This window comes from Ambystoma mexicanum, chromosome 1p, assembly GCF_040938575.1.
Source record: "Ambystoma mexicanum isolate Mex_15411 chromosome 1p, UKY_AmexF1_1, whole genome shotgun sequence".
NCBI lineage: Eukaryota > Metazoa > Chordata > Amphibia > Caudata > Ambystomatidae > Ambystoma > Ambystoma mexicanum.
The window spans coordinates 415,828,302-415,849,442 of NC_090921.1; the positions used below are offsets into that span (position 1 = coordinate 415,828,302).

The window sequence follows — 21,141 nt, forward strand, 5'->3', positions numbered from 1 at the left end:
TCCTGGACGATGCGTGAATGTGCAGACGCGCACCCTGAAAGAAATGACATGCTGTGGAGCAAATGCAGCACACCAGCGAATGAGAGCTGGCAAGAACAAGATCGAGGTGTGCGAAGAGCCTGGATGATGCGCACAAATGCAGACGCTCATGCTCAGAGAAATTGCATGCTGCCGAGCCGCCACAGTCTGCCAGAGGATGATAAAAAAAATGGGGGAAGGTCGAAGCCCAGACCTACCGGAGAGATCCAGCAAGAACCTGAAAGGTACAAGGGTTGCTGGGACAGTTGGACAGGGTGTGAGGAAGTCATGGAAGACTCCAAATACACCAAGCAGGGATGAGGAGGGACACTCTGGGAAAACGGCTTACCCGCGGGTCTGGGTCCCACGCCCACAAAAGAGCCAGATAATTTCTATTCTATGGGTAGTACCTGGCAGGATAGTGAACTGTTAAACTAAATACAAGAGAAGCCAGGGGAAGGGAAGGGAACTTGCGGTTCCTCGAGGGAGGGATTAACTCTTGAGTCAGTCCTTCTTCCTCTTTATTCTGAGTGCGCACTAACAACTAGAATGTCCATACAAGTTTTCATTGTGGCTCTTGCGGATGCTATGCACGGTTTGTTTAATTCCTGCGAGCATGAGTGGGTTTGACATGGTCTTGAACACAACGGAAGATTCAAGACCATTGCTTTTGTATTGATTTCTGGTTGATTCCTTGCAAGCCTTCTGAATTATTTGCATATTTTGCTTCGGAAGATCAACCCGTTTGTGTTGAGAAGGGTTGCCCTTAAGATAATCCAGACTCTTCAAGTGGTAGCTTTTAGAAGAGGAGAATGTGGCAATACAGGTACAATTGACACATGCCCCCATAGTATGCCAGTGAAAACATACTCCTGCGCAGAAAGAATAAATCTGCATTACATGCAAGTACTGTATTTTGGAAATGGAGTAATGCAAAAATTGATTGTCCCTAAAAGGGATACCAAATGAGAAATTAAGCAAATAATGAACAATTCTTATATAGGTTTTAGTACTTTGAACATGTTTTTAATAGTTCAAAGATATTGTCCATAGGCAGCAACTGGATAAAGACAATGGACCGCTCCAAGTCATAAGAAGTTTCAAAAGTTACCAACTTGTACTCGAGCTGCAGATGAGGTCATCTTTGGGCTGAGGTTGAAGACGGACCCCACCAAAGGAGATCCAGATAAAGGTGTTAAAGGCAGAAGACTGTGGAGGTGTACCAGCGATCCAGAGGTTGGCAATGCCCTGGTTCAATGCCCAGGAGATAGGACTGTAGACCAATGGTACCAACAATGGATGTATAGTCTGAGAACACACAAGATGTGAGAGCCTGCTGGAGTGAGTTCCAGAAATCCAAGAGACAATGGCAGCATAGTGGGGTCCCAATGGCGGACTCAACATTGGTCACGGTAACTCTTCTGGGATTGAGGGTCCCTGACAATTGAGGAATGAGGCAAACGGTGCAGGTGAGGTCAGTGGGTGGACTCCCAAGAAGCGACCCTCAGGACTGTGTAAACAGGAATGAAGACTTTGGGGTATGCTGAGCCTTAGGTTGAGCCAACAGATCCTTGGGTCTGATTCAATGCTGCAGTACTGGTCAGTTTAGGTTCCCTTAAATAAAGGGTAGCAGTGTAAGAGTCTATCCTGAGAAGTCCAGAGATGGTGCAGGTATGTTCAAACAGCACAAGCAATGGTGTTTGCTTATTGGCAGCAGCAAAATCATGATTCCCCCCCCCCATGGGGATCGTGAAACGCATATCTGGGAGCTTCATAGAAGCACAGAAAAGTAGTGATCAGTTATGACTTTCTCTGTTGGATCAAGGTGAGGAGAATCTATATGTATATAATCTCTTTCAAAGAAAAAGCACCCAGGAAGGGCAACAAAGTCAGTTGCCCTGTTACAGAACTTGGCAAAAGGATCCCCAAAAAGCAATACTGATCCAACATCCAACCCCTCTGCTGACTTTTTGGTTCAAGACTTTTTTACTGTTGGAGGGACTTCTACTGAGGTCCCTGTGAAACTTTAACTCGTTTTTGATGCTTTACTTTTGGTAGCCATGTGCTACTAGGGCAGGGTTTCTCCCAGACACTGTTTTGTTCCTGGGTCGGTTTCATTGGGGAGTAGATTGGCGGCAGCTATTTGATTTATTTTTGGCTGCACCCCTTAACTATTGTACCACCTTTGTAGCCATTAGCCCCTTATGGCGGCAAATTGACTACCAACGCATTTTAAGTCATATACTTTGGCCATATTGTGGTCTGTTTTGTTTTTTGTTTGGACCACGAGGAATGGCCTCAATGTGTGTTCTGCATATGTAAGCTCTTTGCAAAGCCCACTAAGGCACGTCCCTATGACTAATAACTAGTTTAAACTAAACCAGGGTCTACAAGACGCCTCAGTCTGTGTTGGGTGTGCAGGTTGAATGGCCAATTCTGATAGGCTGGCAGCATAAACGTTGAAAGAAGCATGACTGTGGATTACTGGGCAGGCCTGATCCCCACCACCCCCTATCTTTGCATGCGTATATTTATATAGGGATTGCTTTTCCAATATCAAAGTCTTTATAATAGCCTAAGCATTTTCCCTTGTGTAAGATCATGTGCTTCTCGCTGTGAAGGTTTCTGGGTGGCTTTTTGAGTGTTTGCTTGCATGCTGTTTTACTTTTACAGAGTACGTGGCAGTGGATATTTCACACAAAATCCATATTTTTATGATTTAGTTTTGATGCTTTTTAACTGAAGATATGCTGAGATGGTACAGTGTTTTTTAAGCCCGATAAACTCCCATAAGATGGTAGTCAATGTGAAATTAGTAAAATAAATAAAAATAAACAAACCGCTCCCACTCCCTACCTGAGACTTGGATTGCCCCTCACGGTTTCCTCCCCTGGTTGCTGCAAGAGCCTTTACTGCCAATTGCCTGCGCTCTCCTGTTACACCTCTGCTCCCTTTTTCTCTGCTTCCCTCACTGTGTTCTTCCCCCTATGATTGTAAAGCACTCTGTTGCTTCCCAAAGCTAGAACCACGCTCAGAGACCATAATAATAAAAGCTGAACATTTCCTTCAATTAAGAAAAAAGACAGTGACTCCTCACTTTAAACTGCATTGGATGAAGGACAAGTACACACATGAAATGCATGACTTCTTATCTATAGAACGATATACATCTGACACCAGGAAAGAGAGTGGTCCTTATTGGAAGCAATGTTGGCAGTGTTAGGAATAGCTTGTTAAGAAAGCACAAACCTATGGCCAAGATTTTTTAAGCGGGAACCAGTGGGTTTGTAACACATCCATGGCATTCTCAAGCAAACCTAAAATGTAAGATTGTTCAGGGAGCTAATGACTGCTATTGCAGTACAATGGCTATGCTTTTCTGCAGCCTTGTGAAAAGCTGCCCCCAACCTTTAAGTGAGACCTTTTGATTAATAACTTTCACCCAGAGATAAAAACGTATCGGTCACTTTTGGAGCACCATTCCCCATATATGCATAAGGGCTACAAAAACAGCACAAAAAAGAGTTGTGGTCCCTGCAACGTTTCCTTTTAAATATGTCTGTTCGGGAAAATTCTCATAAAAGTGCAAATTCCCTTCACCTTAGAGACCCCAAGCTACTTTGCTGGACTTTTTTTACCTGGAAAGAGTGTGAGCCTTTTTTCCCACTCTTACATGTATTTTGACGTGAGTTTTACTCTTGTGTTCTTTGATTGTGGAGTTTTAAGATGACTCCATTGGCATCTTTTCATGTGTTACACAGTACCCTCAGTGCAGTGACAATAGGATATCTTTTTAGACTTCCCAAAGGTTTAAATACCTTCTCTGGGATAAACTACTGTTTCCCAGCGATTGTAAGGTTAAATTGACTTTACTAGTCCTTTTAAATTCCTAGACCCAGCACACGCTATCTTCCTATAGAGTGCTATAGGGGTTACCAAGTATCACCTATGACTAGAAACTCATGAAGCAGTCAAATGCTACCCTTTTCTATCGAAATGGCTGATGGCAGTGGTTTAAGAACAAACTACCATGATTTTTCCCGACCGCGAACACCCGTAGCTAAAAATCGCGGGAGCCATGTTTTTCAAGATGGCACCTTAAGCCCCTTTCTTCAAACAGGTCCCGGTCTTCTTTTTTCGCCATTTCTTTTTGGAAAGGTCCTTCTAGTGTTTGTCTCTGCGTGCCAAACCAGGTTTGGTCCCTTTGTTTTCATGCCTTTGGCAGGCTTCAGGACTGAAGACCGCCTCTGGCGTCTGAGTGTTGTGGGGTGGGCAGGAAGTGAGGGAGGTGCCCGAAACTCCCTGTGCTTAGTCTCCTAGGAGACCCAAATGCACTCTGGCGTGGCTGGCTGGCTGGCTGGCTGACTGTCCGACAAGGACAGCCACCCTGCTGGGTGTGTGGCAGCTAGGCTGAAATGAATGGGAGAAAACTGTTTAAAAGATGAGTTTCCAGGACTGGAAAGCAGAGTCGACCACTGGAACGAAAGAACCGAAGACGAGCTGGAAGACGACGCCTGATGCAACTCCTAGACTGTTGGTTTGCCCGGTGAAGCCCTGCTGCAGGTCTGAATTGCCAAGCTCCTTTCGACAGAGAAGCCCCTTAAAGGACGACTTCTTACTTTGAGTTGGTCGGATCAATCAACTCGTATGCCAGCTGGATGCTGTTCTCGGAGCTGGTTAGGATTAACCAGGGGGAAGGACACTTGCTTGTGTGCTTGAAGAACAGCTACTCAAACTGAAGTGACTCCATTTTGTCTGCGTTTTCCGACTAATCCGTGCAGTGCAGGAGTCCCCTGGCGTCCTCCCTCTTGAAACCACGACTGATGCTGATTTGGGAACAGTTGATTTAATCGCATGATTCGGAGTGTAGCTGTGGATTCTAAGGATCCATGTCTTTAAAACATGACCAGAACCCGAATAGTAATCTGGCCGACTGCTGTGGTGGCAGGCACAGGAAACTACTCCGTAGGGATTTGAAATTGAAGGCTGCCCGTACTTGAATGCCATCAGGGACACTGGACAATCCTCACAAAGAACAGGTCAAGCAGGGACTTTGAGGCCTCTCGGTGCCTAGGGCCCAATGCTCCAGCCCATGTATTCTGTGGCACACCGTTACTCTCCCTGCAGTGTTTCTTTTTATAGCATTGCAGCTAGAAGGCACTAAATAAAATAACAAATAAAATCCTGTCCTCAATGCAAGTACCACCTACTAAGCATAAAAGACAGATGTCCAATCTTCAAAATACAGCTTTCCTGGAAGAAGGGTGAAGCATCTTCCACGGAAGGTGTTTACCCCCGAAAATGTCAGGTTTTTTATATATCCATGAAAATAAACATGTTTGCCGGTTTTCCGCCTTAAAGCAATTCTAACAAGGCTGCTGACTGCAGCCAAACTGATGTTCCTTTTTCAATGTAAGCATGCTGCTTTCCCATCTACTTTATGCTCATTTCATTGAAGGTTATTGGATTTTTTATTGCTTTATTGCAGCGGTGTTGGAGATCTTACATTGACTGGAGGATAAAGCATAATGCTGCTGCATACATCCAAGCTATTTGGCGTGGATACAAACAGCTGAAGAAGTACCAGGAACAGCGAACTAGGATACAGCTCCTGCAGGCCCGATGCAGGGGTCATCTGCTGCGTAAAAGGTACAGTCTGTTGGAATTATTAGAGGTCTCTGTTGTGAGTACACCATTTAGAGATGGCTGTGCTTCCCAACAAGAATTAGCTCAAATATTTGTAGAGTCTTCCTAAGTCTGGACTAATAATGTTTATATAGATTTAACATGAAAAACAGCAATGATAACAAATGCAATTAAATATGTTTGAAAGTTGTAGGTTGTAATTGTTATTTTTAAAAAATAATTATAATTGTTCTTTTAGAACTTGCTTAATACCGGGGACCAGTTTCGAAGCGCGAACCCGGGATTCGGACCTGTGTTGCAATGCTTTATCTTGCTTCCAAGACAAATGCCTTGCCCATGAACTATCCTACCGATTAAAGTTATCTATGCCAGTGAGATTATATTAAGATCTATGTTGGAAAGAGTAGAAACTTAATAAGCTATGCAATAACTATGAACATTTTTAAAATATGGTTGACAACACCTTACTAAATTTGTCTGAGCCCCAGCCATGGATATTGGAAGCCGATTTGTTAACTCCCTTTCTTTTCTATCCTGGAGCATTCTGCTTCTTACACTGATATTTCTACGCCTAGCAGGTGAACAGCTCTGCAAAGTATGCCTCCTCAAGATACCAATGGCATTGTTTACTGAGCCTTCATTGAGAGGTTCCACAATTGGTTGCTCTCCCGTTTTCAGATAGAATATTATAATATTGTTGTCCTTCTGTGCGGCAACTCTTTTATCCCTTATAAGGTTGGGGAAGGTCTTTATGGTTGACAAATAGTTCATGTGTAAATACATCATGTACAATGGAAGATGTTCAATAAAGTAATACTAAGCTACCAGAATTACTAGAATTAGTTAATTAGTTCTGCTGTTAAAAAAGCACCAAAGGTGTTGGATGCACAATTAATTAATTGCACGTAGGTCACTGAGGTTTGGAATGTTGCTTTTAGAAATTAAGGGTAAAGTGTTTTCATGCCCTGCATAGTTAATCAAGTTCTGTGAAGTTTTTAAGCCTAAAATAGTTCTGTATGGAATTTCACACGATGCTTTAAATTGCTGCCTATACGTTTCTGCTGTGGTATAGTTCAAGACTCTCAAATGGTTACTTCTGTGTGCATTCCACCTTATTGATTTCAAGGTCTAATTTCGTTTGTATTTAATGATTCTCATCATAACTGAGTTATCTCAAATGCTAAATTGGAAAGCTGAATTATAAGGCATCAGAATAGAATCCATAACTTCTAGTCTCAAACCCTCAAAACATGAAGGTGCTATATGCCCAGCCTCCATCATTACAGAAGGAGCTAAAGACTTTGCCCCTTTCATCACCTCATTAATCAATACCTCCTTTGCCTCATGCACAGTCCCCAAGATTCTCAAAGATTCCTGGGTCAAACCTCGTTATATGTAACTGTGAAGACGTCTTCCTAGTTTTCATTTGTTAGTATTTACCTTATATTGTCATTCACTCGACATGTCTTGCCCCTTCAGCCTCTCTCTATATACACAATATTATTTACGACTCAGCTGTCCAGATGTGTTTCTATGTCTAACAAGCATTCAAACCCTAAAGAGGGAATTTACAAAGTTCCCAAGCTTCTTTGCCATCAAATCAATAGTTCTTTTATTACCTTCTCTTCAGTTGGCTGACATTAAATTAATGTTATACTCTTTAATCAGGTGATAATGTGTATACTTTTAAGTTATTGATTTCACCCGGTCATAAACTGCATAAATATTCCTGTGATTTGAACAGTTCTTAGTCTAAGGCAAAGCACATATGCCTGGAACTTAACTATTGGATTTGACCTCTTTTCTCTCAAGCACATGTAATATTCAACCCTTAGTTAAACATTTTCTATTGCCTGGTAAACATACAACATGTTAATTGCAATTGACATTAAAAGTACAGACCACAAAGGACTATGGTAGGGCTTAGATTCTATCTTGTCATTACATACAAATCATATTGGCATATCCATGCTTTGTGCTCTGCCAACAGGACTGCAATTTATCTATGAAAGCACAAACACACATTTTAAAAGCATGGTGAAATGTTTAGTTAAATATGAAGTACATTTTGAAAAGCTTCATCACACACTGTAATAGTAATATAAATGTATTTGCATTCTCGCACATAGCAGGGCTTTGTAAATTGTAAAATACTCTGGTAATTCATTCTCACTTTAATAGATCCATGTTACACAAAATCGGAGACATCTACCGTATTTAAATGTTACATCCTGACATTGCTTGTGTTTATGTGAAACTGACTGCTGCGAACAGTTTTTGAGATGAGCGTTAACAGACTGAAATGGTTTTTCATTGGACCGTGGAGCTGTCATTGTGTTCACGATAGTCGATTTGAGACTGAAAGGGGTGGCACTGGTCTTGGGTTGCCAAGTTGGAAAACAATCATGCATAGTTTTCTTGGCTGATGGCCTTATTACACAATAATGTGTATGCTAAATTGATTTTGGCTTCAAATGAATGTAAATAAATGGGGAGATCAGTGCAGCTGATTAAATTAATTGGATTGGCTACCAGGTAAAGAGGGGTGGACCAAATAAGTTGAAGGGGGCATGGAGTGCTAAACTTTTATAAATCAACTATATAAGATGCCAAGAGGGCCCACTTTTCCGAAGCAGCCGAATGTCACTTCAAACCTTGTTCCCATCTGGATATGGAGTGAAGTACCTAGTTGATCCCACAAGACTTTACTGCCTGGGTAAGAGAGCAAGCAGCTTATTTAGTAGCTAGGCCATGACTTTACCTCCAGTCCATGGACCTAAAAATTGAGACTTTGCACTCTTTTCCAAATTCTGATTTTAATTGCTTGCTACAATAATTTGGAGGCACAATTTACTTTCAGGGCTAAACCGATTTGGAGGTAAGAAGCAAACCGCTCACAGATGCCTACACTCTGAGGCATTAAACTGCTCATGGGGCTAAAACTGGCAATTCAAATTCAAAATTTTTGACTTTCAGTATGCCATTTGTACCCATTTTTGTAACATTTTTCTTTTCCATGGTTACATCCTTAAGAGACAACAGGATGTATTTTTGTTCGATAAGCATTTCAAACACCTCTGTACTGGTGATGCACGGAGTTTAGGGTGGTCCTGAGTTTCGGCACAGCACCTAAAGATAGTCTCTGCTGCCCCTTGTACTTCATTGATTAGAATAAGTTGATCCATCAAAGCACAGGGGAAGGAAGAGCGGAAACCTTTCGTGAATTGCTTTTAGGTTGTTCTTATTTAACTGGCCATAGAAGCCGTGGACCTTTGGCCGTTTTTGAACCCTTTCCATCTAATGGGTTGTTTAGGACTTGGTTTGTATAACCTAACTTGTCCCCTGCCTCGCCAATCCACAAAGCACGAAGATGGTATGATTTTAAGTTGTACTGTGCCTCAATGGCTGCACACACATTGGTTGGCTGTTGGGAGATTGAGATCATTCTAATTGTGTTTTTACTTTTAGTATAAAATACTATATTATAAGTGGAAATACTTGTTGATTTAGTGACATAACTGTGAGTGGAAGAGATTGATACCATCTAATGTTCATCACACTCACAAGGGCAATACACATTGGTTCCAAGATACTCTATAGGTAGACAGACTCCAACATTGCTGTCCAGTAAGACTGTCGGGTGCTCTGGGGTAGTAGTTTCTCTTGCTCCAAGTGCGTCCAGCTTGCTCCACAACCTTGCATTGGGTACATTGGGGTGAAAGTTAGGCTCTGGTATGCATGGTATGATGGAAATCATGACCACGCCTGATTTGCATTTCTGTTCCATTTTACAGTTTGTCGTGTTAAAGCATGTTACCTTTTATTTAAGCTTTCAAATTATGTAAGCAAAATCATAAACTGTAAACTGAATCCCTGTGTTCATGGTCGAAGAATCCCATTTGTTGATGTGATTCTACATAATAGAATTGGCAGGGAATCTGTGAAGACGAAAGCCCACGTATTCATATTGTTCTTCTTATAGATATTTCAAATTATGGCCAGCACACTCCAGAAAAAAACAGGTTATTGATATTTATATTTTCTTGGGACTATTAGCAGAGTGACAAATCCCCACTCCATTGATTCCATGTTCTGCTCAAAATATTAATTCATGAAAAGCAAATCCATTTACTACATTGACATTTAGATCTACAAATTCTGCTCCATTTCTTTTTGGAGTTGAGGTTTTCTTCAGAAATCCCCCTACAAGCAGGTTTCTGCTCCTACCAGTCGACAGAAATTGCTTTCATCAATGTCTTCATCGCCTCTGCTAATCACTCAACCCATTCTTTATATCAATTCTCCTTGACCTGTCCCCTGCCACAAGGTTGATCACTCTTTCCTTAATACTCACTCTATTCTTGGAGTTTGTGATCATGTCCTTGCCTGAATTGAATCTTACCTAGCACCTCAACAATTCTGTATTTCCTGAAAAAACTCAACTCCCTCCTGTAACTGTTTTACAAAGGTAGCGGGCGCCCCTCTCTCGCAAGAACAGACATGATAACCTGTTCAGTGGTTATTAACCACTTGAGAGTTCGCAGCCACTGCTTTTACTCACTGTGCCTTTCACAGATGGGAAATATCCATTTGCATATCAGTCTTTGTCCTGCCCAGGGGCAGTCCAGCACCGAAATACAATGGCAATTCCAATCTGAACGAGAGTACCACCAGCAACCCCATACACGTGTTTCACCCTTGTTGGGGATCATCAGTGAGGTGAAGCTGATGCCTCTCTAAGCACAGTGAGAGGGAGACCACGTCTGGTTGCCCCCAGGAGACCTAGGGTTACCAATCCCAGGTTCCTTAAATAATAGTTTTACAAAGGTAGCGGGCGCCCCTCTCTCGCAAGAACAGACATGATAACCTGTTCAGTGGTTATTAACCACTTGAGAGTTCGCAGCCACTGCTTTTACTCACTGTGCCTTTCACAGATGGGAAATATCCATTTGCATATCAGTCTTTGTCCTGCCCAGGGGCAGTCCAGCACCGAAATACAATGGCAATTCCAATCTGAACGAGAGTACCACCAGCAACCCCATACACGTGTTTCACCCTTGTTGGGGATCATCAGTGAGGTGAAGCTGATGCCTCTCTAAGCACAGTGAGAGGGAGACCACGTCTGGTTGCCCCCAGGAGACCTAGGGTTACCAATCCCAGGTTCCTTAAATAATAGTTTTACAAAGGTAGCGGGCGCCCCTCTCTCGCAAGAACAGACATGATAACCTGTTCAGTGGTTATTAACCACTTGAGAGTTCGCAGCCACTGCTTTTACTCACTGTGCCTTTCACAGATGGGAAATATCCATTTGCATATCAGTCTTTGTCCTGCCCAGGGGCAGTCCAGCACCGAAATACAATGGCAATTCCAATCTGAACGAGAGTACCACCAGCAACCCCATACACGTGTTTCACCCTTGTTGGGGATCATCAGTGAGGTGAAGCTGATGCCTCTCTAAGCACAGTGAGAGGGAGACCACGTCTGGTTGCCCCCAGGAGACCTAGGGTTACCAATCCCAGGTTCCTTAAATAATAGTTTTACAAAGGTAGCGGGCGCCCCTCTCTCGCAAGAACAGACATGATAACCTGTTCAGTGGTTATTAACCACTTGAGAGTTCGCAGCCACTGCTTTTACTCACTGTGCCTTTCACAGATGGGAAATATCCATTTGCATATCAGTCTTTGTCCTGCCCAGGGGCAGTCCAGCACCGAAATACAATGGCAATTCCAATCTGAACGAGAGTACCACCAGCAACCCCATACACGTGTTTCACCCTTGTTGGGGATCATCAGTGAGGTGAAGCTGATGCCTCTCTAAGCACAGTGAGAGGGAGACCACGTCTGGTTGCCCCCAGGAGACCTAGGGTTACCAATCCCAGGTTCCTTAAATAATAGTTTTACAAAGGTAGCGGGCGCCCCTCTCTCGCAAGAACAGACATGATAACCTGTTCAGTGGTTATTAACCACTTGAGAGTTCGCAGCCACTGCTTTTACTCACTGTGCCTTTCACAGATGGGAAATATCCATTTGCATATCAGTCTTTGTCCTGCCCGCTACCTTTGTACTATTTGTTAAGGAACCTGGGATTGGTAACCCTAGGTCTCCTGGGGGCAACCAGACGTGGTCTCCCTCTCACTGTGCTTAGAGAGGCATCAGCTTCACCTCACTGATGATCCCCAACAAGGGTGAAACACGTGTATGGGGTTGCTGGTGGTACTCTCGTTCAGATTGGAATTGCCATTGTATTTCGGTGCTGGACTGCCCCTGGGCAGGACAAAGACTGATATGCAAATGGATATTTCCCATCTGTGAAAGGCACAGTGAGTAAAAGCAGTGGCTGCGAACTCTCAAGTGGTTAATAACCACTGAACAGGTTATCATGTCTGTTCTTGCGAGAGAGGGGCGCCCGCTACCTTTGTACTATTTGTTAAGGAACCTGGGATTGGTAACCCTAGGTCTCCTGGGGGCAACCAGACGTGGTCTCCCTCTCACTGTGCTTAGAGAGGCATCAGCTTCACCTCACTGATGATCCCCAACAAGGGTGAAACACGTGTATGGGGTTGCTGGTGGTACTCTCGTTCAGATTGGAATTGCCATTGTATTTCGGTGCTGGACTGCCCCTGGGCAGGACAAAGACTGATATGCAAATGGATATTTCCCATCTGTGAAAGGCACAGTGAGTAAAAGCAGTGGCTGCGAACTCTCAAGTGGTTAATAACCACTGAACAGGTTATCATGTCTGTTCTTGCGAGAGAGGGGCGCCCGCTACCTTTGTACTATTTGTTAAGGAACCTGGGATTGGTAACCCTAGGTCTCCTGGGGGCAACCAGACGTGGTCTCCCTCTCACTGTGCTTAGAGAGGCATCAGCTTCACCTCACTGATGATCCCCAACAAGGGTGAAACACGTGTATGGGGTTGCTGGTGGTACTCTCGTTCAGATTGGAATTGCCATTGTATTTCGGTGCTGGACTGCCCCTGGGCAGGACAAAGACTGATATGCAAATGGATATTTCCCATCTGTGAAAGGCACAGTGAGTAAAAGCAGTGGCTGCGAACTCTCAAGTGGTTAATAACCACTGAACAGGTTATCATGTCTGTTCTTGCGAGAGAGGGGCGCCCGCTACCTTTGTACTATTTGTTAAGGAACCTGGGATTGGTAACCCTAGGTCTCCTGGGGGCAACCAGACGTGGTCTCCCTCTCACTGTGCTTAGAGAGGCATCAGCTTCACCTCACTGATGATCCCCAACAAGGGTGAAACACGTGTATGGGGTTGCTGGTGGTACTCTCGTTCAGATTGGAATTGCCATTGTATTTCGGTGCTGGACTGCCCCTGGGCAGGACAAAGACTGATATGCAAATGGATATTTCCCATCTGTGAAAGGCACAGTGAGTAAAAGCAGTGGCTGCGAACTCTCAAGTGGTTAATAACCACTGAACAGGTTATCATGTCTGTTCTTGCGAGAGAGGGGCGCCCGCTACCTTTGTACTATTTGTTAAGGAACCTGGGATTGGTAACCCTAGGTCTCCTGGGGGCAACCAGACGTGGTCTCCCTCTCACTGTGCTTAGAGAGGCATCAGCTTCACCTCACTGATGATCCCCAACAAGGGTGAAACACGTGTATGGGGTTGCTGGTGGTACTCTCGTTCAGATTGGAATTGCCATTGTATTTCGGTGCTGGACTGCCCCTGGGCAGGACAAAGACTGATATGCAAATGGATATTTCCCATCTGTGAAAGGCACAGTGAGTAAAAGCAGTGGCTGCGAACTCTCAAGTGGTTAATAACCACTGAACAGGTTATCATGTCTGTTCTTGCGAGAGAGGGGCGCCCGCTACCTTTGTACTATTTGTTAAGGAACCTGGGATTGGTAACCCTAGGTCTCCTGGGGGCAACCAGACGTGGTCTCCCTCTCACTGTGCTTAGAGAGGCATCAGCTTCACCTCACTGATGATCCCCAACAAGGGTGAAACACGTGTATGGGGTTGCTGGTGGTACTCTCGTTCAGATTGGAATTGCCATTGTATTTCGGTGCTGGACTGCCCCTGGGCAGGACAAAGACTGATATGCAAATGGATATTTCCCATCTGTGAAAGGCACAGTGAGTAAAAGCAGTGGCTGCGAACTCTCAAGTGGTTAATAACCACTGAACAGGTTATCATGTCTGTTCTTGCGAGAGAGGGGCGCCCGCTACCTTTGTACTATCCCTCCTGTAACTGTTAACTGTTGGTGTTCCAAAAGGCTATGTGTTGGGTCCTCTCCTTTACTCCTCTGCTGTTGGGGAACTAATCTCCTTATTTGAGTTTTTGTACCAACTGCAGAAAACACCCGAATCATCTTCTATTTTCCTGAACTCTTCTGATCTACCAATCAAAATGTCAAACTATCTGCCGTTAAATAATGATTTGCACTCGCTGATATTAAACTCTTTCAAAACAGAGGTGCTCTTCTTCCATCCCAAATACTCTCTAATTTCCTTCCCTGCCTATCCAGTTCCCACCTGACACTCTGCCCTACTCCTCTTCAGCTAGAAACATCTGCATCATCTATGACTCCTCTCACACCTACTTGCATCTCCAAACCTACAATGGCAGCTCGCCTCAACGTACTAAAGATTAGGAAAATCAGGCACCTTATTCCTTTCAACACTGCAAAGCATCTCTTAACCACTCTTGTCTTCTCTAAACGGGACCACTGCGCCAGCATCCTCTTTGATCTCCCCAATTATGCTATCTGTCCTCGCAACACCTACTTCCTCTTACCATCAGCGGGCTGGATGGCTGACAATGCAAAACAGGGCCTATTGAAATGTCTTTTCCTGGTCCAGAAATCTATCCACGGTAAGGCACCACTGTATCAACCCTCCTCTATCCAACTCTACAAACATTTGTATAGTCTGTGCTCCTCAACTACCCTTGCAGCACCTCACTCTCCCTATGCTTCCTCTTGCTTCGGCTCTTCTTGCTCCACTTAACTGGAATTTTCCTCCCCTTACATCCGATTTGTTTAAAGCCAAATTGAAAGCTTACTTTCCCGCCTCAGAATTATCCCCTTAACCTGCTTCTCAACTACCTTCAAGCTAACTTTGTTCCCTAGCCACTAACCTGCCTAATTACCTCACTTTCTCTGCCTCTATTCTAACATTCTTAACACTTCTTCCATCATGATAACATCCCTAACGTATCTGTCCGTACCACTTATCTGCACTTAAAAATGTCTAATGCTGATTGTCCTTCATCCATGTAAGTCCACCCATTTATTGTCCCGTGTGGCTGCTCCATTTATTTGCCACTACAACCTGGTCAGCATGGCTTTCAGACTCACCCCATTTTAAGTAGATTACTGCCTCCTGTCAGATTTGATATATTAATTATTGTACATTCTTTTGCGATAAAAAGAGCATTCTTCTTCTCTGTGTATGTATAAATTAAACAAAAAGCCTTCTAAACATGCAAAGCACTCAGGTTAGGGCAGTGTGTTTATAATACTAGGGTGATTTGTATGAACAATGTGGTGCTGGTATTTGTGTGTGTGTGTATGCAGTGCTGGGTTGATGTGCAAGAGCAGTGTGTGCAGTAAAAGAGGCAGTGTGCACATGCAGTGCTGGATGAGGGGGTATGTGGGCACGGCACAATTGATGTGCATAGTGCTAATGATACTGTTTGCTATTATGAAATCACACACATAACGTTAGGTAATGGGAATGAGATGATCCAGGGCACTACGTACCGCAACCCATTCCATTATGTGGACTCTGGAAGCGGTATATGGGAGTTCCAGCACATCCCTAGCCTTGTCTATAGAACACCCACTGCCATGAGAACCACTACTATTGCCTGGGAGTTATGTGCAATGATCTACTTACAAATATCATTGACCAGAACCAAGGTGCTCATGTTTTACCCATAAGGAATCCTGTTTATTGAACTATTGGAGAACAAATCCCAGCTCATTCCAGTTTACAGGGAGTTGGAAATGGGGAGGGAATCTTAAAGGGAGGGCCTGGGAAAGATTTTAGGGAGTGGGGAATTCTGAGAGTGGTAGACACACTACTTTCAAGATGGTGGAGTCAAACCAACAGCAGAGGCCAGGGTCTTTGGAAGTAGGGTGCTACAAGAAGTTGCGACATTGGAAGAGGAAACTAAAATGGAGAAAACTTTTCACAATCTTAACCAGACAGAAAAAGCTACCCTTAAGACGCTGCTATTCAACGATTTGATAATCATTCGAAAAGCAAATAAAGGTGGGGCCACCGTGGTATTAAACAGAAAAGACTATATAGGTGAATGTATGAATCAACTAGGAGATAAAAACAACTATCTACAACTGGAAGAGAATCCAACAGAAAAATTGGAAAGACTAATCCATCACAAAGTGATAAAAGCGGAGGAAAGAAGATGGATCGCGAAAAAAGAAGCGGCCTTCCTAATAGTAGATAAACAAAGGATTCCACAATTCTATATACTCCCAAAAATACATAAATCCTTGACTAGACCACCAGGAAGACCCATAGTGTCAGGGTGCGATTCCATCTTAGAGCCATTATCTAAATTTGCAGACCATTTTATGCAACCGATGGTCAGGGAAATGGCTTCCTTCGTAAAAGACACTACACAGATTATAAAAGAAATCGAGGGTAGACCATTTGATAATGCTACTGAGGTATTGATTGGTGTGGATGTAATAGCCCTGTATACGAATATACCCCAGAAAGCATCGCTTGAAGTGTTGGAAGAAAGATTACTCACAGAGACAATGAATGCCAACACCACAGTGTCTTTCATAATGTGGTGTGCCGAAATGGCATTGATGGAAAGTTACTTCCATTTCAATGGTACTTGTTATAAACAAGTAGAAGGTACAGCCATGGGGGCAATCCTGGCTCCAAGTATCGCCAATCTTTACATGGAGGCTTTTGAGAAACACTGCATCTATAATGATACCAATCCATATAAAGCAAATATACTACTATGGAGAAGGTACATAGATGATGTGCTTATTATCTGGAGAGGAGAAGAAAATACAGCTAGCAGGTTTTTCGAGTGGATCAACCGACAAAACCAACATCTGAAATTCACGGAAAATTTAAGCAAAGTGGAGATCAACTATCTGGATGTGACTATCAAAGTAGATACAGAGAAGGGAGAACTGTACGTGAAACCATATAAAAAGCCCACAGATCGTAGTGCCCTATTACATTATACCAGCTTTCATCCAACACACACACACACACGGGATAATTTACCCTTTAGCCAGTCTACGGCTGAAAAAGTACAGCACGAATAATGCAGACTATAAAGAAGGAGCCCTTGGACTGAGAAGTGATCTACAGAAGAGAGGCTATCCTACAAGGCTGACAAAAAGGGCCATGAAGAGAGCCGACAATAACAGAGAGGCAATTCTGGAACAAAATCCTAGAAGAAAAAACAAAGAGAATATAGTGTTTGTTAACACTTATAGTACCCTCTCTAACAGAATACAGAAGCATTCTGGAAAAAGGTAAAGTACCATTACAGAGAACACTGATGGCATTCCGAAGAAGCAGGTCGATAAAAGATCAGATCATGAGAAACGACATTACTAAGCAGATCAAACCACAGTTGACCCTAACAGAAACATGGGGATTGCGGGCTCCAGAAGGACACTATCCATGTGGGTCCTGTGTCTGCTGTCAACAAACCAAAAAAACTACGGAAATTGACTTGGGTCTAAAAAATCTTTGGAAACAAAAAGTGCTGACGAATTGTAACTCTAGTTTTGTAGTGTATGTGATCTGGTGCCCCTGTAAAAAGATCTACATAGGGAAGACAGAAAGAAAAATCAAAACACGCATCACAGAACACAAAAGCTGCATAAAAAATAGAGTGCATTCCGCTCCCCTAGTGGGACACTTTATAGAGATGGTACATAAAGTGGAAGATTTGAGATGGTCAGTAGTATATTTGGTGAGGCAAACAAATGACTCTAATCTTGACAGAAGAAAATTAGCTAGAAAAGAGAAAGAATTGATTTTCCTTACAAAAAGCATAGAGTTGGGTTTGAATGAGAAAACAGAGTGATATTTCACTGACCCCTTAAAGACATGGGTGAAACAGTAAGATGGCCCTGTGGTAAAGAAGAAAAAATGGAAAGGGGGTCAGATCCTACAAGGATAAAAAATCAAAATAATCAAAAGAGCCAGATCACCATCAACTATAATATGGATGAAAGCCTGATTCCATGAATCCAGGTGTCCCAAAGTGAAGAGATGTAGAGACCAGACAGGTCGATAGGAGTTGAACCAACTGAAATAAACTAAGTGTGCATTACTAATAAGTGCTCCGCAGTGAGGAAAAGAACAAAACTTGATGGTTCACAGAAGTAAAACAAATGAGAAATAGCATAGACAATATATTCTTTGCCGGAACTTTCGGACTGTTGTCACAGTGTTCTAAATATACCATATGGCAGCCGCCAAAATATACCTTCGCTGTAGAGTGCGAACATACAGCGATGTCGAGTGCAGCGTGCGGTGCAGCAGTACATCGGGATTAGCGCAGCGCGGGAGTCCACGTGGGGTCTGTGGCGAGTGTGGGCGCCGCGCAGTTTGGTTTAGAGCGCGGGGTCAGGTTTGCGGCATCTTGCCTGGGTTGCAGAGCCTTAGAGTTGGAGGAGTAGGGGGCCGAAGGCAGCCAATGTCAACAAACGAGTTAAAAAGGAGGTGAGCGGTGAACGTAGCGTCCCTGGATCATGTGACAAATTCTTCACATGGTCAGAGAAATAGTATATAAAGACGGACAACATAAGGGAACGCAGGCAACCACAAATGGCCAGAGGTGGAGAGAGACCCCAGCCCTGTGAGACAACGTGATACATCCCGAGACAGACGGGGCAAAAGCTGAAACCGTGGTACCTGGAACGAGCGGAAAATAAAAAGAAAAGGCACAGGTATGAACAGCTAACCGGCGCAGCTAGCGAGTGATGAGAGAGGCTTCCAAAAAGTACACAATCCATAAAGAGTAAAACTCAGTGCGCTTTGTGTTTTTCTATTGTAGAAAAATAGATACGGAGCACATGGCATAAAGGAAGGATTGGACGACTTTGCTTCAGCCTAACAGCAGAGAGTAAGATTGTAGAAGCTGCTAGTACACTCTATCATTAGGAACCGGATCTACAATAAGATCAGGTCAGTATGAGGTCAGTATGAGAAAATCTAAGATGACATGATGCAAGATGGGAATAGCTAATGAAAGATAAATGGCCAAACAATAGAAAAATGGTAAAGATAAATAAGTACTGTTTACTTTAAATAGGGGAAGAGCACGGAGGTTGTTCCAAGACCGTATCCGGTAGCCAGCTACCCAGGTCGTCATAACAGAGCAACTTTTCTAAAGGTGATAGACCAAGAAGACAAAAAAAGTGAATAAGATTGAGGTAATCGGATGAGAATTTATCCTAGATAATTAATAATTGACATCAGCTAATTATCGGGTGAGACCAAACTGAGAATAATTGAATTAAAGATTGGAAAGCCTACCCAGCTTTGGAATATTTGATTAGTAGCCTGCTTTTATTACATGGAGAGACAAAGTGTTTTAATGGATGTGTAGAAGGAGCTAGTTAAATAATGTACTCCTTAGTTCTGCTAATAAAGGCAGTAGGTGATACATAATAGAAATGTAAACCGGGATGTGATTCGAACACTTAAATTTGAATATCCCATTCTTGCTTCCCATAGTGGACCTCATTGATGGTGGACAAACATAATTGTACATCGAAATGAAATGTGGTATAAAAAAGTTTTTACCCCTGAAGAATTTCCTTATGAGTTGTATGAAAGTGTGTAAGGAATGAAACATGTCGGGTATGGTTTGAATGCAGTATGAAAGTAAGCATGGGTGATATGAATACAGAGTGAACAGTTTTATGGACTGGGATGCACTTCTCTATGAGAGAGGGGAGCAAACAACAGATCCCTATGAAAACATTTTATTTCAAAAAAATTGTTAAAGAATGAACTACTACAGGTTATTAGATGTGCATAGTGAAATTGTAAATCATTGAGATATGTTTGTTTGTTTAACAATTGTATGGAGAATTCCTACAATTATAGAAAAGAAAATTGTAAAAAATTGTTTTATTAACAATGTGTTTAAAAAATAATAAATGACTATTTTTGATACAAACTGGTATGGTATATGACAATAAAATGACTATAAATCGGTTTATAGTCATAATATCGAAAACAAAATGTCGAATTCAAAAATGTTGAATTCAAAAATGTCGAAATCACATACATATAATAGAAAAAGTCATTAATTCAAAAATAAAATTTTGGAAAAAAAATCGAAAAAACCAATGCTAAAATAACTATGTAAAATGTCACAAATACTAACGTTTTTTATGGGGGGGTCCTACCACAACCCCCCATTCCAAACCCCTACCCCAACTGCCCCCCTCCTCCCCATCCCCCCCAACACCCCCCATGGATATAACTTTAATTCTTTTTAAAAAATATTTAATAAAACGTTAATTAATTATTAAAAACCCAAACCACTACCCCAACACCCCCCCTCCTCCCCATACCCCCCCACCCACCATGGATATACCTTTCATTATTTAAAAAAATATGTTTAATAAAATATGTATTAATTATTTATTTAAACATTAATTCGAAAAAAATCGAAATAAATTCGACTTTTTTGTAATTTGACATTTTTATTTTCGAATAAATATTTTCGACATTTTGACTTTCGAAAATATTGTATTCGAAAATATGACGGGGCACCCTATAAATCATATGTAAGAGAGATAAAATCAAAAAAGCATAGTGGGGAAGCAAGTGACCCTATAAACATAGTGTATTGTTTAATCAAAAGTTCGATGGAGGGCTGTATATAAGTGGTTGGTAAAAAAGTACCTCCGGTCTCTTCTAGTTTTATTGGGAGTTAAACTTTGTAACTTTAGCAAGAAGAGCCATGGGGCACCATCTAATCAACCTGGGGAGTTGGTGGTTTGCCCAAATCTTACCCAATCGGGGGGAATATCTTTCAAACACATGGCTCTGATCACTGTTAGTTGGCCCAACACTAATTCTGAATTCTCATATAAACAGCACACAGTAAATAGGTGTTGTTGAGATAGTAGTCAGTGTGGCGTTGCAGGTGCACAGTATATATAGAGAGAGGGAGGTAGATGGATGGATGGACGGACGGCAACTGATAATTGCATGGAGAGCAGCGGACGGATGGATGGCTGGATGGATGTAGGGCGTGCGGGCGACAGACTAAAGGATGGAGGGCGATCGACGGTGCGAGACTGTGTTTTATGAAGATTATTGAGGTGGTGGAGGGAGGGGCTGGAGAGCTTGCCATGGGCCAAGTTTGGAATCAGACCTACATAGCCCAACCAAGCGGGGAAAGTACCCTGTTGTCCAACGAGCAGCTTTTCCCCCAGTGCCCAGGACCAATGCATGACCTGGGCTAGATCGGCAACATCCA

At 42.8% G+C, this 21,141-nt stretch overlaps 1 protein-coding gene across 9 annotated transcripts in view; it reads left to right on the forward strand.

The window, feature by feature from the left end:
* Positions 1 to 21,141, forward strand: part of MYO9B (myosin IXB) — a 925,026-nt gene that overhangs the window by 653,422 nt on the left and 250,463 nt on the right. For all 9 annotated transcript variants that reach the window (XM_069649217.1, XM_069649219.1, XM_069649218.1 and 6 more), the window contains one exon: positions 5,507 to 5,667. In XM_069649217.1, coding sequence (XP_069505318.1) covers positions 5,507 to 5,667 — 161 coding nt within the window. The remainder of the gene's footprint in view (positions 1 to 5,506; positions 5,668 to 21,141) is intronic.